The 18,273-nt window shown below is 40.8% G+C and overlaps 1 protein-coding gene and 1 long non-coding RNA gene across 3 annotated transcripts; one reads left to right on the top strand and one right to left on the bottom strand.

Annotated features, from left to right (window-relative positions):
- Positions 1-818: 818 nt before the first annotated feature.
- Positions 819-7,246, bottom strand: LOC127574409 (uncharacterized). The gene is made up of 3 exons (XR_007956909.1): positions 7,082-7,246; positions 3,573-3,658; positions 819-895 (listed from the first exon to the last, which is right to left on the bottom strand). It is a non-coding gene; the product is annotated as an uncharacterized LOC127574409 (long non-coding RNA).
- Positions 6,452-17,483, top strand: penkb (proenkephalin b). Of its 2 annotated transcripts, XM_052023413.1 has the most exons (4): positions 6,452-6,611; positions 6,735-6,847; positions 7,538-7,678; positions 16,570-17,483. In XM_052023413.1, exons 3-4 carry the CDS (start codon positions 7,541-7,543, stop codon positions 17,227-17,229), a joined length of 798 nt encoding a protein of 265 aa, XP_051879373.1. In that variant the 5' UTR covers positions 6,452-6,611; positions 6,735-6,847; positions 7,538-7,540; the 3' UTR covers positions 17,230-17,483. The 2 variants fall into 2 exon arrangements, with proteins under 2 accessions (XP_051879373.1, XP_051879371.1); XM_052023411.1 differs by lacking the exon at positions 6,452-6,611 and having other exon boundaries at positions 6,680-6,847.
- The last annotated feature ends 790 nt before the right edge of the window (positions 17,484-18,273 follow it).

Here is an 18,273-nt window from a genome sequence, read left to right as displayed (position 1 = left end):
CATGCTTGGCAGATCTACAACCAGCTGCTGCTCCCCTTCCCTGTGAACAATAACATGACACAAAGTCCACATAACAGCTTCAAAATCAGTGACCATTTTAGTTAACCAAAAAAGGAGGAATTTATAAAAATGGTGGGAAAATATTTAGTTTTAGAAAGGAATCAGCAGGCATATGGATTACTGTAACGCATTTCAAAATTCCAACAGAAGACTACCGCCTAATTAGGACTAGCTGGAGATTAGCCATGTTACACAAATCTGTTGACAGAAAAAATAGTGGATTCCAAATATTGTGCACTCCAACAAATAGCCTTGTGTCTTGTCTGCACAAAGTTCAGAACAACTGAACTTGCAAGTTTAACTTGCTGCAGGACTAAACTAGCAAACCACTATCCATCAAGTTCATAGTGCCAATCTTAATCTGCCAACTGAACAGGCAGGGACCTTAAATGTTCAAAACAAATTAGGTGTATCAACCTCACTGCCTTCCTGTCAGTAGCAGGTGAGAAAGATACAAACCCAAAGACAGTGTGATCTTCTTATAAGTATGTAGAATAGGTCCAAGGATGCCAGGATTTGCTGGCAACCACCCACTCACCCTTGTAATTTATTTTAAATTTTCCCTACTGACTAATATCTGTGATTCTGACCGTGAGACATTTTAATCCAGCAGTTTGAGTGTTCTCATGCTGAGCTAGAACTACCTGTCACCAGAATCACATTTCTGCTTCTCAGTGATTTGTGGGAGTTACTAGAGTTCTGCAATTAGCCTCAGCTTTACAAGACTGGATAAAGGAAAAAACTAGCCGATCTCCTACCTTCTGATTCTGTTCACTATCCTGTGGCCTAAACCAGAACTTGAGAATGCATAACGAGTTCACTGGGAAGATGGATCCTATGTGGAAAAAGAATGGAGACAGGATTTCATCTGGTTGTTAAATGTAATGCATTGTAAATGTATTCATGCATTTCAAGAGAAATTGAAATTATTTATGATTTTGAAAACACAGCGACATATTACTGGATTAGAATCTGAAGTCCTGGAATATCTTTCCCACCACAGCAAGTCTGGTTTTCTCTGGATCCCCAATTTTAATCCCCCTCATTGGTGGTGGTAACTTCTAAACTTTGAGTTTTTCATTTTAACCTTTTAAGATGCTCCTTCAAATTCTCTCTTCAACAAATTTTTGTTCTTCACTTATAATGTCCACATTCGTGGCTCAGAATCAAATTTTCTTGTGAAGTCCATTGGGATGTTTTACTATGTTAAAGGTGCTATACAAATGTAAGTAATAGTTGCTGTGTTGGTTGCCATCCAGTCAGATTTTAGTTTGTACATGAAAGGAACACAAGAAGGTGTGGCCAGAGCAATATCAGTGAAATGCAAACAATTTTGAAGTTTCTCAATTCCTCTGTGGACATGTAAAGCTCCTTAACTGGCTGTGCGTCTCACCAGCTCATTATCTGTTAAAAATAAACAGGACGATTTGGACTTTTAAACAACCAACTGACATAATGCATTAAAAAGTTGCATGCTGGCACTCAAAGTAAAGAAGCAGCTTTGAGACCTTGACTTCGTTTTCACTGAGTTGACTGACAGCAATCCCACCAGGCGGACATTCCAATGCATTTCACCATTAATGTGCCATCAACATATTTGAGATGGATCAGATTTCTGGAGGTTTATAACAGCCCATATTTTTAAGGATGCAGAAGAGAACTCTTGCTTCTCTTAACACAACAAAAATAATTCCAAATTTACCTTTGCTTAATTTTTTTGGCCCTTGGAATAGAGTGAATGTTGCCCCATGCATGCTTTGGCTGGGTCCAATGTAAGGCGGCAATAGGTCTTAATTTCATCAGGGAACTCCTATCTGCAAATGAATGTATCTTAACATTTATGGTGCATAATTGTCCACATTCTCCAGACCAATACCGTTTACACCAATAATCTGTATTAAAATTGTGGAAAATGTATTGTGAGACAAATAATACCAGATAATTTATCTTTCCTTGCTGGTAACTGTTTCCTGTGCATCTACCACGAGCGTTATTGAATCTTGAACTGTGTTACCGGAGATACTTCTCCCAAAAATGCTTGTTAAAAACAGCTAGTACTTAGTTAAAGGCAAATTTAAATGGAATATTTTAGAATCAAGACTACGAAGAAAATTTAACTATATGCTTAGACTGGTGTTAATCAGAACAATGACCAACCATCAAAGTCTCAACTGACTAAAAATCTGGATCTGAGGGGATGTATTCAGTCATCCAATTCCCATTGCTGGGCCACACTTGACCCAGCTCTCACTGGTTCATCTCAGACTCAAATGAATAGAACTCATTCTTAACCTATCAATTAGTATTGAGATGGAGAAGGCTACAAAAAATTAAGAATTGGAATCAAGTTGATAGTTTTATAGGAATAGAATTTATAAGAAGAAAGGAATTTATTTAATGTTCATCCTTAATCACCCTTGAGAAGTTATTGATAAACCGCCTTCTTGTCCTTATGGAAAACTAACAATGAAGGAACTAATATATTTCTGTATCAGCATGTTTTGTAACTTGAAGATGAACTTGTAAATGGTGGTGTTTCCTTGCACCAGCTGCCCATGTTTCTTCTATGCACAAAGGCAAACTAATGTGCCTGATTCAGTATGTCGATGTTTGTCATTTACACCCCTGTGAAATGCCTTGGAATGTTTCACCCTATTAAAGTCATTATCTTTAGTATATGGTCTCACCAACCTAGAGAGACTATGGAGGGTCCTTCTCAAATGTACCTGTCCCCCATAATTCATGATCATCCTCAGTCCACTCCATGAGGACATGCAAGACATGATCTTCATCAATGGATCTATCAGAGACCCAGTCCTAGTGCAGACTGGGATCAAGCAAGGCTGTGCAAATATAGCCACTTATTTCTTATTTTTCTTCACTGAAATGCTTATGATCACTTCTGAAAAGCACCCCACCAGCAGAACAAGTAGGAAGTTGTCCAAACTTCATTACTTTCTCTCCAGAACAAAGATCACACAAATTTTAGCCATCGACTTACAGGATACAGATGACACTTGAGTATGTGCACATTTACAAACCATTGTTGAATCCTTCCCTGGAGTGAACAAGAGGATGGGCCTTACACTAAACATATAGAAGACAAAGGTCCTTCACCAATCTGGCCCCACCACACAACATCACTCATGAAGATCTACCTTGCAACCCTGATCAATGTGGATCATTTCCATATCTCAAGAGCCACCTCTCGGTGAGGACAAGTGTTGATGGTGAAATTTACCACTGCCTCCAAGATCTCAATCCTGGCACTAAACTCGTGGTCTACTGAGTAATAATGCTCTCCACTCTCCTGTACACATCAATGATCTTTACAACTTACATTAAGAACCTCAAAGCACTGGAGAAGTGCCATCAGTGCCATCTCCATAAAATCTTCCACATCCACTGTAGGCAAACTAATGTCACTGTATGTACAAGATCAACATCCCCTACATCAAGGCTCTTGAGCAGGTTTGTCTATCTTCAATGTGTGGGCCACATCATTCGCATACCTGAAACCAAGCATTCTACTCTGAGTTCTGTCTTGCCAAGTGATTTCCAGGAAGCCAGAGAAATGCTTGAAGGAGATCCACATAATCTGTTTGAAAAAAAAAGTAACATCTTTACTGGTCCATGGAGTCCCTGGCTAACAATTGCACAGGCTGGTGGAAAACCATCCAACAAAGCCATGAGCACATTGAGTCTCTCCAAGAGAAGAACATGGAGAGCCAAGTACAAACAGCAGAAGGAGCATGCATTAATCAAATCAACCCAGCTACTTACACTGTCATGCTCCATCTGTCCCATCTGTGATGAACTCTGTGGTTTCTGCACAGGACTCGTTAGTCTCCTTAGAACCCACAGAACTGTAGTCAAAGGAAGTCATTCTGGACCGTAAGGAACAGTTTAAGAAGAAGGATAATTCAATGTTCTTTTTGTTGTCATTCTTTCTGTTGTTGAAAGTCTGTGCTATTTATTCATGGGATATAGAAATGGAATCTTTCAAGTCCAAACAAAGTTCCAAAGAAACTTCACATCTCCAAATTGGGATGAGGCAGTGTCAAACATTAACACTTAACAACCATAAGAACCCCTTGACTGGCACACATCATAAGTATAAGTGTGTCCTCAAATAGATTACTCACCTCCCTTAAACTTTCTGGGACTTTGAAACATTCTTCCCTTTAAGCCACAGAGACAAAAATACACAGCTCTCACTGCCACTGCCTCAGGTGGATTTCAAATGAACAGTACCCAAAAACTGAATCCTTCTACAACACTGTCAAAAACCTAAATGTACATATACTAATAGATTACCATAGAGCAGAATCATCCCTGCTCTTCTTCATATTCGACCAGTCATTAAAATACCAAAATACAAAAATGATAATAATTAAGAACTTGTAAGAATCTTAAAAATAGTAAATTCACCCTTCCCTTAAATGCATTTTTTGCAAAAGAATGGATAAGAGAAGAATTGAAAGTGAGATCCAGGCTCCAGAGGCTAGGTTAATATTTATCAATGGTTTGAATTTCATTTTTGACCTTTTATGATGTAACCTCAGTGCTCTGATTGTGCTGCCAATCTCGAACTTTTCTGCCTATCATTCCGAGGTTAGAACCAATGGAAAAATGGGGCTAAGTGTTCTCTCCCATCACAAGTGATAAATTGGCTAAGCTTCAAGCAGATAGTAGTACTTGTTTCAACACGCCAGAAATGTTGGAGGGTACAGAATTCCTTCTCATTTGGTAAAACAAAACCTAAATAATGGACTTTCCTCCTCAGTTGCCACCCTCTTTGTAAGCGTTGTTTGCATTCAAAAATGGAACTACAGAACTAACTCAACTTTCCACATAACCAATATACAGCCTTTTTGTCCCTATTGATAGTCTTACTTTACAATGCAGCTGCAATTTCTTTATTTTGCTAGTGAAAGATTCTGTTGAAACCTAGCCGGTAAATCTGACTGAGCGGGGCTAACAGCAGGAATTGACTGCTGTCCAGACCTAGAGGGGTTAACAAAAGGGGTGGAGAAAATGATATTAACCTTTTAGATTGGATCTTTTCACTGAATTTTCTAGGAATTTGATGCATCCCCACTAATAAGAGCCTTGCGCACAACACGAATACATAGAGAAATATAAGCTGTTTGGCTGATTATAATGAAATGGTTGAAAAGCATCAAAACGGCTGAGGAAATACTCCCGACCAGTGTCGTTCCCAAAGGGACGCTTAATTCGCCTGTGTCGGACCTTTCCGTCTTTTCGCCGCTCTCGCTTGGAGAAAAAGGGGCTGAGGATCTACTGGACCGCTGACTGGTCTAAGCACATTCATTGCCAATAACCAATACGAAGGCGATGGAAAGTTAAGGGACAAAATGCCAGCCATTTCTACAAAGGGTGACTGACCCTGATTATAGAGAGCAGGAATGCATTGCTTCCTTATGTTTTCACCACAAGGTATAGAAGTGCCTCTGGGGCTATAGTGGTGTGAAGCACATTAACCCATTTGCCAAATATATGTATGTTCTTAATATTTATGTTACCACACACACAGTTCTAGTGCCAGGCTAGCTCGGTGACAAAATGGCTTGGCTTCCTCTGAAGTTCAACAACAAAATGCAGTATCTGAATAAAATAAAATCCTGCTGAGAACTTAAGCACTCTATCAGACATGATAAAGAAGAACTCCTGAACCACCCTGACTGCCTCCATAAACACCAGGTTGTGTCACCTAAGCTTTTGCCAGGCTCGATTCTATTCGGCCTTCTTGTCCACAATTGTCGTTTGTTACCAGCGCACGGCAGCAAGTAAGCACTGCTTGAGATGCAGTTAAAATTACCGGGGAAGGCATATTGTATTTTATGGGGCTTGGGAATGGGCTTTTGCTTCAGGAATTACCAATTGGAAAACATAAATGTCTCGAAATAAATAGGATGGGATTAGTTTGATCTGGAATGCGTCCTTTTGTTGTTTGTAATTCTACAATCTGTTGGCTGGATGGTTGTCATATCGGAAATAGAATGCTGCCCACATCTGCTTTGAGGCTTGTGGCATTACGAGACGTGACATTACACTCAACAGCAAAATAGTTTAATTGTTTTGGCATTTACTTTTAACCTGTCTTTTGCTATCTTCTAAATGTGGCGGAAGAATTCACGATCCATCCCGGTAGCGTCTAGTTCTGACGTTAATTTACCGCAATTGCTAACCCCACTGAAACGTTTTGAGGGATTACGTGTTGGTTGTGGGCAGTGATGTGCGAGTTTTGTATTGGAATGTGAATGTTTTCTACAGTCTTGTCCTATAGAACCTTTAAAAAGAAAGGGACTAAGGCATTGATCGTCCTTCATTTACAAACACACTTTTTGTCGCCAATTAGATCCTGAAGTGCTTTGGCCCGTGGGCGGCAATCTGTCACACGCCGCAGAAGAATAAAGTCTGTGCATTCTGCATCATGGGACCTCCAGGCAACTATTTTCTTCTTGTGATCGTTACACTGAGTCGCTTTCATTTCAGGAGCTGTAAATATTAACAGCCTGACAGCTTGGGTAGGGATTGACAGTTGCCCACTGTGACCCGCCCTTACTTAAAGACGCGGGACGAGACAGTTAAGAAATCAGTAGACAGGCAAACTGCCTACTATAACTACAGGTCATTTGTCTGTTTTCCAGGTTATTTCCGGAGATCGGCGCATTCCTCTATAAATACCAGGCAAAGTCGGCAAGAGCTAGAAACCTACATCCAGCATCAGAAGAGTTTCGTTTTGAGGAAGCCTGCGACAGAGGTAGGTACAAAATACCTTTATGGACACAGCGCGCTACTTATCTGAATGGTCCTTAGTGAAGAGGAACATTAAGTAAAACTTTCTGAATTCACCGAAACTGCAATTCTCAGCAATTATGTCAAGCGAGTTGTTTTTGTTTAAACATCATCAAGGTAAGTCTACGCATGCTTTCGCTCTTTCGCATGGTCAATGTAACGATGCCCGGAGTTACAGTGAGTTTACATATAAGCTCACCTTCCACATTGAGGTGATACTTCCATCCTTTACTGATCTCTCTAGTGCACGGTGGTTATACTTGCTGCAGTCGAAACGCCGTCTGGTTCCTTGTTCCATTAAAAGTAGCTGTAGCCATTTCTTGAGAGAGCTGATCTGCCCGATAATCTGAAGTAGAAATATACCGTGTTTGGATGCCTAGGACAATAAACATGAACTTGAACCTTCCTCAAAATGTTTTCTTAATGATTTTGCTTCTATGAAATAACTATGATATGTAAACAAACATTTAAACCACCGAAGAATGATCCAAAGCTGATGAATTCTGCGATTACTTTTATTAGTTCATATAGTGAAGAATGAGTTGAAGGTGCTTAAATCTAGTTAACCGATGCGGGGAAGAAAAAGGTTTAAATGAGAAAACGCTCATCCAGCCGTGTGCTAGTTCTGCTTTGTGTGTTCCTTGTTCTATTTCAGCTGATGGCGTTACTGTGGAAGTGTCATTGCCTGGTGGCGGTGTTGTGTGCCTCCTTCGTGGGGGTCGGGGCAGACTGTGACCAAGAGTGCGCTTACTGTGCCTACCATCTGGCCGGCCATTCCACGGAGTTCAACTCGCTGGTGAGTTTAAACGCCCTCGCACACGTTAACATAAACATTGATCGTACACACATACAGGTTTGACAAAAGCGTGTAATGCCCGAATGTCAATGTGAAGTTTACGCCAGTTGCGGGATGTCATTTGCATTTTGAGTCGGGTCGCTGACCAAACAGTCCGCGCTGCGAGTGTCTGATTGATTTCCATTGGGATAGAGCCAAGCCCGTGGAAACGCCAGGTTTCTAGCATGCTTGGGGGTTCTTAGGAAGGTAAATATTTTATCACCTATTCTAATTATTGGTCTGCATCATTTGTCTTGCAGTCTAGTAGACGGTGCGCGCGTAAAGCGAACGCAAAAAGATACCCCGTTAGATAGGACGATACATCTCAGAGTGAGAAGGGGGAGGGGGAGCGAAATGACAGCGAGGAAAGATGTGTGGGAGAGAGATGCAGCATTGTACGGTTTTAAAGCCACGGGATTGATTCGGGTTGGTGAGCATTGCCCCTCTGCAACACCAAGGTTTACCCATTAGACAACAGCTGCCAGTCCTTTATTCCAAACACAGGAAAAATAAGTCGGAAACAACAAAGCGGGTCGTTCCTCAAATGCCATGAGCGCCAACTATCGCGGATTGTGACCTGCTGCACCGAGCGACCCGCGCAGGGCAGCTTCGGATAAAAGCTATTCACCTCTGCCCTGGACTCCCCCCGACGAAATAATACAAAGAACTCACAAGTTAGAATTACTTAAATAGCTAAGAGTGGTTGGTGACCGCGGTAAAACCAGCTCAGGACAACCCGCTCAGATCTTTGTATTCCCGAACTTAGATGGAGATCAGGAAATAGCATCAGGTACAACCAATGGTCAACAAATCATCCTTAGCTCACTCCCACTCTCTTGTTAATTCCGAATTCAAATATTCATTTCCAAGATTTTAGTGTTAGTTCAATTTTACTTCCAATGGGACGCGACTCTATTTTACTATGTCACAAAATATGAGGTAACGCATTTTGATAGAATCCTAGGCAGTACTGAGGAACAGAGGGACGCTGGTGTACATATCCAAGGATCTCGAAAGGCAGCAGCACGGGGTGGGTAAGGTTTCGAAGGCGAATGGGCTGCTCATTAGCCGGGACACAGAATAATAGAGCGGCGAGGTTACGGTACAATGATAAAATGATTGGCCGCAGCTGGATTAACGTGTGCAATTCTTGGTGTCAAACAATGGGAGGGATGTGATTGGACTGTAGGGGCAGCAGAGGAGATTCAAGGGACATTGCCAGAGATGGAATGTTTCACATGTAAGGAGACACTGGATGGGGAGGATTAGTTTCCTTTGGAGAGGAGAAAGCTGGAAATTGACGTGGTTATGAGCAGCATGGTTAGATAAGATGGTTAGGAACTTTCCCCCTTAGCAAAGCTGTCTGTAATCAGATGGTGCGGATTTAAAACAAGGGCTGGGAGATGTGGAGAGGAGCCCGAGGGTGGCTGGAAACTGGAACGCCCCGCCTGAGGGGTGTTGGAGACAGATGCTCCCACAAGGTTTGCAAAGTATTTCGATGGACACCTGAAAGGTCATGGCATCAAACGCTGCAGACCTGCTGGAAAACGGGATTGGTACAGATAGGTACCCAATGGCCAGCAGCGATACGGTAGGTAGACGGGCCAGTCTTCTCATTGTAGGATTCTATGACTATAAACTCTGTGTTGAACAACTTCAGGTTCAGCTTGAAAAGAATCACTAGAATGTATTTAAAGTACTATCTGGAATTTAATGGGCAAATTTAATTGGACGACGAACCAGTGTCCAACTGTTGTAGCAGAAAAAAAAGATTAAAATACAGATGCTGGAAATCTGAAATATAAACGGAAAATGCTGGGGAAACTCAGCAGGTCGGCAGCATCCACGGTGAGAGAAACAGCAAAAAATTGCAGGTCCATGACCTTTAACGATAATAGTTTAAATTCTGAGGAGCCACCATGAAAATGATTAACAGTAGGACTTTAAAAAGAATCCTGCCGGTTTGCTTCACCGCCTTCTACCCTCCCCACCGCGCCCAACACATAAACTACACCTGGTGTGGAATTCAACCTGTGATACGCTATGCATTGGATGTAGTTCATTCCAAGGGTTTATATTTGGCCAAGAGCTCGGTACTGCGTGGTCTGATTGGAATGTCCAATGCAACCTAGGCAGGAGAATTAATCTGCACTTTTACTGTGCTCCCAGAAATCCCCAACGAATGTGGGGCCTATAGATGACTTGAACTAGGAGAAGACTAAATTAACGTGTGTTTACCATGTTCAGAATGCAGGTTCAATTTGAGAAGGCCAGGTCCCTCCATTACGGAGAAATGCTGCTGGAATCAAGAATTAATGTTATGAGTAGGTGTAAATTACAAACAAACGTGTTTATCATTAGTGAGAAATGCGCACGCAATAAATTCAAAACAGGTCGGATTACAGATGTTGCTAATAATTTCAGGATGTAAGTGACCCACTGGTTTAAAGGAGCATGGAATGGCCATAGTGTGAATGATCTTTTAAAGGAATGGACTTTGCTAGCCCCGGCCTTGAAACAACCGGGAAGTCAATAACCGGCCCCAAATAGCCCACATGATATTAACCAGAGAATGTTACTGCGTATATTGGCGTCCCTTTGCCTCCCAGCAATATAAATACTTTTTTCCCCATTTCTGAAGTGTACACACAAGCAATTTGTTTACAACAATGTTTTTATTTTATCACTTTATCTACATTTATTTTAATAGTTTAGATGAAAATATCAAAATAATTATTTGTTAGAACAAATTAATGAAGTAAATAAAAGATAGCAGAGATACTAGATTCTTCATCTGTATGGCATGGTCTATTTTCTGCAGTAACCTCCAGCAGACCACAACTTTGTTTCTGAATAAATTTAAATGTGAATAAGTCAAATGATAGAGCATTGCAGTAATTTTCACTAACTGTGTCTATTGGAAAGATAGCATTCTTCAAGAAATGGTTTTGGAAGGGTTGCTGGCAGCATAACTAACACACAAGTTATTATTTCATGGGGCATTGACTCAACTAAATAATAACCAGAGGATGTTGGGGCTGAAGGTTTCTCTAGTGAGTTTACAAGCAGCCAGTTGAATGATGTTGCACTTTTCAGAGCTGTGAACACAACACAAGCTGGGATAACCCTCAAATACACTGGGAGGCATCTTCAGTAGAAATCAAATCACATAAAGCCGTTATGTCACATAAATCAGTGTTAATACATAAGGCCTTTCATAGCCCCAGGATACCTCAAAGCAGTTAACAGCCAATTCATTCCTTTTTGAGGCAGAGCCAGGTTGGTAATATAGAAAAGGGAGCGACAATTTGCACATCTGAAAGTCCCACAAACAGCATTAATTCCCTTGTGATCAAAGTCCACCTGGTACCCTTGGGCTATTCTTCAAAATGTACCAGGGAATCTTGTATAGCATCAAACAGGGGGCAAATTTGAAAGTGTAGCACTTCCTCAGTACTGAGTAGAAATGTCAGCCTCGATTTTAGTGCTTAGGTCTCTGGAGTGGGGAACTGAATTTAACATTATTCTGACACAGATACAACAGTGCTACCATTTCAGCAGTGACGATATCATGAAATATTGTTAGCATGTGACTAATTATTTGTGGAAATGCTAACTTCCCTACATCTGAATTGTATTATTTCATTTTAAAGCTTTCAAGTTTCTTGCATGTACATTGATGTAATTTGTATTATAACGGCCCACCTTGGAGCATTGAACAATAAGTTGGGATATCTTAGCCAGCAATGTCTCTATACCAAGAATGATTAATTTTTAAATGTGATTCTGTGGAGATGTGCCAGAAAGGGGTGGGGGGGGAGGTCTATGTCTCTTCCCCAAAAGAATAGTAATATTCTTGGAAAATAAAAACCTCCTGGTTCAATACACAAAGTGCTGGAGGAACTCAGCAGGTCAGGCAGATCCATGGAAGGAAATAAACAGTTGATGTTTCAGGCCAAGACCCTTCATCAGGACTGGAAAGGAAGAGACCAGAAGCCAGAAGGGTCTCGGCCTGAAACGTCAACTGCTTATTTCCCTTCATGGATGCTGCCTGACCTGTTGAGTTCCTCCAGCACTTTTTGTGTATTGCTCCAGATTCCAGCATCTGCAGAATTTCTTGTACCTCCTGGTTGCTGCACTGGGTATTTGGACTTCATATGGATTGTATGAATACACAAATATATGAATCAGGAGGAGGAGTAGGCTACTTGGCTCCTTGATCAATGGTTGATCTGATTGTAACCTCAATTTTGCATTCCAGTCTATTCCTGGTAAAGTCTCACCCCCTTGCTTATCAAGAATCCATGTACTCTGCTTTTACCACCCTTTGAGAAAGAGTTAGGATCCTCTGGCAGAAATAATCTCACCTCATCTCTGTATTAAATGGGCAACCCTTATTTTTAAATAGTGCCCCCAGTTTTAGATTCTCCAACAAGATGAATCATCCTCTTCGCATCCATCCTTTAAATACTCCTCAGAATCGTAACTACAAATCGTCTGGTTGGCTTTCAGTTAGTTTCTGGTTGAGAACTGGAGATCAGGAATTAAAGTTTGGAAAGGGGACTGAAGATGAAGGATTTAGTGTCACCATTTAAGTAACATTCCAACATTCTTTACTCCAAAATGTTTGAACTCAACTTATCTACACTGAACCCTAACTGCCACAGCTCTGCCTGCTAACTCAATCTAAATGTTTATTCATTCATGGGCAAGGTCAGGATTTAATTCCCATCCCCAGTGCCCATCCCTAATTGCCTGGAGGAGGTGGTAGTGATCCACTATCTTGAACTGCCGCAGTCCTTCCATTGATGATACTCCCACAACGTTGATGGGGAAGGAGTTTCAGGAGTTAGAGCGGATGACAAAGGATATACTTCCTGGTTAGAGTAATACGTGACTTGAGGAGAAACCTGCAGGCAATGTTCCCACCTGACTACTATAAATGTTCTTGTCCCCATTTCTTTCTATGCTGCCAATATTTTTTTGTTCAACTTAGAATTTACTTCCCAATTGCGTCATCAAATTCATCAATAAATATGCTAAACATTGAGAACCAGCACAGATCTTTTCAAAGTGAGCACTATTTGTTGTTGGTAGGGAAGTATGATTAGAGAAACAAAAGACTGCAGATGCTGGAATCCAGATGAAAAACACGATGATGCTGGAGGAACTCAGCAGGCCAGGCAGCATTCATGGAGAACATGCAGTCACTTCAACTCCCCCTCCCACACTATCACAGATATGTCAGTCCTCGGCCTCCTCCACTGCCCAGGAGAATTCCAAGTGCAAACTGGAGGAACAGCGCCTCATTTTCGGTCTTGGAACCTTGCAGCCTAATGGAAAGAACATTGAATTCTCTCACTTTAAGTAATCCCCACCCCCTTTCTCACCCACCCCCCCCACCATGCTTCTTCTCTTCCCTTTCCTAGCCTATCTCTTTTTTCTACCCCCTTTTTTCCCCTTTCTCTCCTGACCTTTGGCCCATCCCCCAGTGGATCTTATCTCCCCTCCTTCCCCACACCTGCCTATCACTATCTCTTACCTGCATCTACCTATCACCACCTTGTGCCCACCCCGCCTCCCCTCTTTTGTCCACCTATCACTGCTCTGCTTTTCTCTCCTATATATTGGACTTCCCCTTTTCCTATCTTCAGTCCTGAAGAAGGGTCCTGACCCAAAACGTTGACCACCTGCTTTTCTCCACAGATGCTGCCTGGCCTGCTGAGTTCCTCCAGCATCATCGTGTTTTTCATCAGGGAAGTATGGTTCTTTGATAGTGATTTTTACTGATTAGAGTGCAGGTTTTAAGTTCAAATCTTGGATGATACCTGGGAAATTGTTTTTAATTGATATGTGAAGAAATCAAGGGATATGGGAACAGGCCAGGAACATAAGCTAGTGTTCAGCCTTGACTTAATGGCAAAGCAGTCCTAAGAGAAGCACTTACCACTGCTGCTTCTATTTGGTTAACATTCTTGTGCTCTAATACCATTCACCCCTCATTTTCGTCTTCTACTGCCTCACACATCTCACAGGCAGGCTAAAACAAAAGCTTGTGATTAGTTTTGGCTATACACAGACAATAAAATATATGGAAAACATAATGATGCTGGAGGAACTCAGCAGGCCAGGCAGCATCTGTGGAGAAAAGCAGGCAGTCAACATTTTGGGCCAGGACCCTTCTTCAGGACTCCTCCAGCATCATCGTATTTTTCATCTAGATTCCAGCATCTGTAGTCTTTTATTCTTCTAATAAAATATCTTGGTTATATTCTATGAGTAAAGCAATTTAGCATAAACTGTTATGCAATATCCTGTAAAGCAAAATACTCCGAATGCTGGAAATGCAAACAGAAAGTGCTTGAACACTCAGTGAATGTGGAAAATCTTATGAAGTGAACAGGTTTTAAGATGCAAATGAAGTCGGTAAGGGTGAAAAGGCTTGGAAAAGGATGGAAAGATGGTGAGATTAAATGACATAATGGATGATAAAATCAGGGGGAAAGCATGGTAATAAAAGGTGTGTGTAGAGGAGGTGTAAGTGACAATCGTGTCATGAACCCCGAGCTCCCTATGACTGTGGGACATCTTAGAAGCTGCTCCTCCCACTCTGCCCCAGTTGTGTTGCTTCAAGCACTGATGCGGTGCAAGGCTAGTTGTGTTACTTAAAGCAAAATGATCTGGTGGTGACCGGTTTCTCTCCAGCTGTGGACAGACACGGCTCACACCCACCCTTCGATACAGCTTTTTATTGGTTTTGCTGGGTGTCCACATACCTTTATTGTGATATGGGAGTGTTGGTTTAACTGCAGTAAATGGGTTTGCTTTGTACCAGGTAGTGGAGCATAGGACACCTGGCCTGACAGGAAAATGAGAACAATAGAATCATTATTTGAAATTGTTGAATTCAGTGTTGAATCTAGAAAGCTGTAAACTGCCTGGTTGAAATAGGAGATGCAGTTCCTCAAACTTAATGTTGTGCCTCATTACAATGGTGCGAATGGAACAGGCAAATAGAAGCTCAGGGTCTTGACTGTAGGTGCTCAACAGTCATTAACCAATCGGTGTTTGTCACCCCAGTGTAGAGATCACATCGCAAGCAGTAAAAACGTTATACTCTGCACAGTTGTAGTTGGCTCATGCATGAGTCTGGAGTTTGCTCACTGATGCAATGCCGAAATATTTCAGACCAAAAATGAGCTTACTTCATGTTCATATGTTAATGTAGATAACATGGTGAAGACTATCAAGCTTCAACAGCTTTGCAGAGATTGTTTCTGTTAATCGGCTTAAACGATAGAGGGAAAATGACAGTGAATAAATGGTTGAAACACTTGCAAGTTGTTTAAACTCTAATGATAAACCAACTTCTAAGACTGCGTAGGTGCAATTTCAATAGCAAATTCTGTATTTTTTCCCTATATTGAATTTAAGTTCATGCTGTGCAGATGGAAAACCGTATTGAGAGCTAGATTGCTGACTTATGACCCTTGCTGAAGAAAAGCTGATAGCCATTCTCTTTAACAGTGCATGGATTGTACATATGAATTTTGCAATTTTTGTTTTGTTATTAAGAGTCTGGCCTAATGATTCTTTATTTGGGCATGAATACCTTTCAACAAAGGTTAGCTGTAGCCATTAGATAAATGTAATTCCCATGGGTGAACTGTCAGAAATACCATACAATTTTGAAACTATACACTGCTTTAACTGAAGGATATTTGCATAATTTTAAAGAAAAATATGGATATTTATGTGTAATTGACAGCACTATTATGGATAAATATATGCTAACTAAAAGCCTTGATTTCCTGCCCTACCATACTCGTTGCTATAGCTGAACAGCTATATGCCTCTGCACAGTGAGATTCCAGAACAGAATTGTACCGACCTTTCACCATTTCAAGTATAAAATTTGTTCAGCTTGTATACTGACTTTGTTGGATGTTGAGTACCATGTTGAATCTTGATCATACACAGTGGAAAATAGTGTTGAAGTTGTTACTAAGGGAGTAATTACCTTTACTTCACCTTTGGAATTCTGTACTACATAATATGCTACAAGATTTCTGGGAAATAAATTTAGAATAAATCATTAAAGAAAACAAATGAAAAACATGATGATGCTGGAACTCAGCAGGCCAGGTAGCATCCGTGGAGAAAAGCAGGTGGTCAACATTTCAGGTCAGGACCCTTCAGAAGGGTCCTGACCCGAAACGTTGACTGCCTGCTTTTCCCCATTTTGTCTCTCTCATAAAGAAAACAAATCTGGTTGGGTTATATAATCAGAAGATTCTGGCTGTGGCCAGTACAGCCTATTTTTTCAGGTTTAGCTTGTAATTACTGTTCTGTTGTATAATTTTCTACATGTGAATATAAAAGGGAAATAATCAGAGTATTCAACCACTATCACAGATTGTGCGCTATCCAAGGATCCTCCAGTGAAATTCTAACAGGATGCTTTTATTATCCATCCCTCCTTGCCCTGATTGTTGGTGGTGGGCTTTCTCTATGAATCATTGCAGATGATGGGGCTTCCAATAGAATAGTGCTCTTGGAGCCCATGAAATTCCAGAAAAAATAATTTATTAAATTGACTATCTGCTGTCATATGAGCCAAACTGAATAATAAAGTAAAATTTATTTGCAAGATTATGTAAAAATTTTGCTAACATATCCATTACATGCAACTGAAGTCTAACTCCCTTCACTGCACCACACATTATAAAGGAGCAAAATGGATTTTAAAACCCTAAGATAAAAGAACCAGCCTCTGTGGTTTATTTGACTACCATGCTGCCTTTTGGTATGAGTTATGCTTTCTTTGATACATAAATATTATTTTATTCCAGAGTTGCACATTAGAGTGTGAAGGTAAGATGCCATCAGGAAAGGCATGGGGGATGTGCAAGGAGCTGGAGGAAGTTAATAAACCCCATGAGGACAGTCAAAGTGCTCCTGAAAACGGCAAGGAAAAGGAAGAGCAACGCCAGCTTCTGAGCAAGAGATATGGTGGCTTCATGAAGCGCTACGGGGGTTTCATGAAAAAAGGAGACACTAGTAACACATACATTTCCGAAGCTGATGATGAAAATAAGGGGAGGGAGATACTGAATAAAAGATATGGAGGCTTCATGAAGAAGGATGTTGAGAGTGCTTCTTCAGTAGATTCTGCTGACGTTCTCAGAGAGTTACTGAACTTAAGCGAGCTCGATGATCTGAAGCATTACTTGGACCAGAGCGACTCTGATAGCCGTGGTGAGATCATGAAGCGGTATGGGGGATTCATGAATGGATTCAAACGAAACCAAGAACTAGAAGATTTGCCAGAATTGCAAAAGAGATATGGAGGCTTCATGAGAAGATTTGGGAAACCAGATTACCAGAAAAGGTATGGTGGATTTATGAAACGTTGGAATGATGCTCTCGTTCCTTCCGATGAAGATGGCGAAATATATTCCAAAGAAGTCCCTGAACTTGAAAAGAGATATGGAGGATTTATGAGAAATTAGAAGCTCAATCAGAAAGACTGTCCCTGTTCTCAGATTTAAGTGTACTGTGTTGCTTAGAATGTACAGGTGTTTTTTTTTACTTAGTTTACCAAAAACAGGAGACCTGCAACTTACATGTTATGTGCAGATCTGTGTTGCCTTTGGTCAAGATGAGGTTGTCAAATATAATTGTATGCCTTCTTTGTGCACTTTCTTCTCTAACTGTAATTTGTTAAATGTTGTCTAATTTTCATTAAATGCAAAACAAAGAAAAATCTCAACTGCGTAGTTGTATATATTGAAATAAATCAAACTGCAAAATATTTAAATTCATTGTGCATTTTTTATATTTGTTCTTTAACTCAAACTAGAAAATATATTTTAAATTTTACTGTCATTTCTATTTTTCAAATTCTCATTTTTTTCTGCATTTGGGCTTTGAACATCTGACAGATCTACACAATAATTACAGCACAGAGACCATTCAACTCATTGTCTATATCAGTTCCTGGTAGAGCAATCCCATCAGTACCACTGTCCTCCAGATTATACTGTCCTAAGCACCAATTCAACTCCCTTTTGAAAGCTCTCGTTGATTCTGTCTCCACCACCCCTAATGAGATTGGATTTCAGATCATGACTACTCTATGTATTGGTATTGGTTTATTATTGTCACTTGTACCGAGGTACAGTGAAAAACTTGTCTTGCATACCAATCGTACAGGTCAGTTCATTACACAGTGCAGTTACATTGAGTTAGTACAGAGTGAATTGATGTAGTACAGGTAAAAACAGTAACAGTACAGAGTAAAGTGTCACAGCTACTGAGGAAGTGCAGTGCAATAAGGTGCAAGGCCACAGCAAGGTAGGTCGTGAAGTCATAGTCCACCTCATTGTATAAGGGAACCGTTCAATAGTCTTATCACAGTGGGGTAAAAGTTGGTGAGAGTCAAAGGGGACAATCTAAATTTCTTTAGCCTCCTGAGGAAGTAGAGGCGCCGGTGAGCTTTCTTGGCCGTGGCATCTACGTGATTTGACCAGAAACCAAAAAAGATTTTCCTCACA

This window comes from Pristis pectinata, chromosome 9, assembly GCF_009764475.1.
Source record: "Pristis pectinata isolate sPriPec2 chromosome 9, sPriPec2.1.pri, whole genome shotgun sequence".
In the NCBI taxonomy this organism is placed as follows: Eukaryota; Metazoa; Chordata; class Chondrichthyes; order Rhinopristiformes; family Pristidae; genus Pristis; species Pristis pectinata.
The sequence above is the reverse complement of the archived record's forward strand: the minus strand, read 5'-3'. Positions and strand labels throughout refer to the sequence as shown.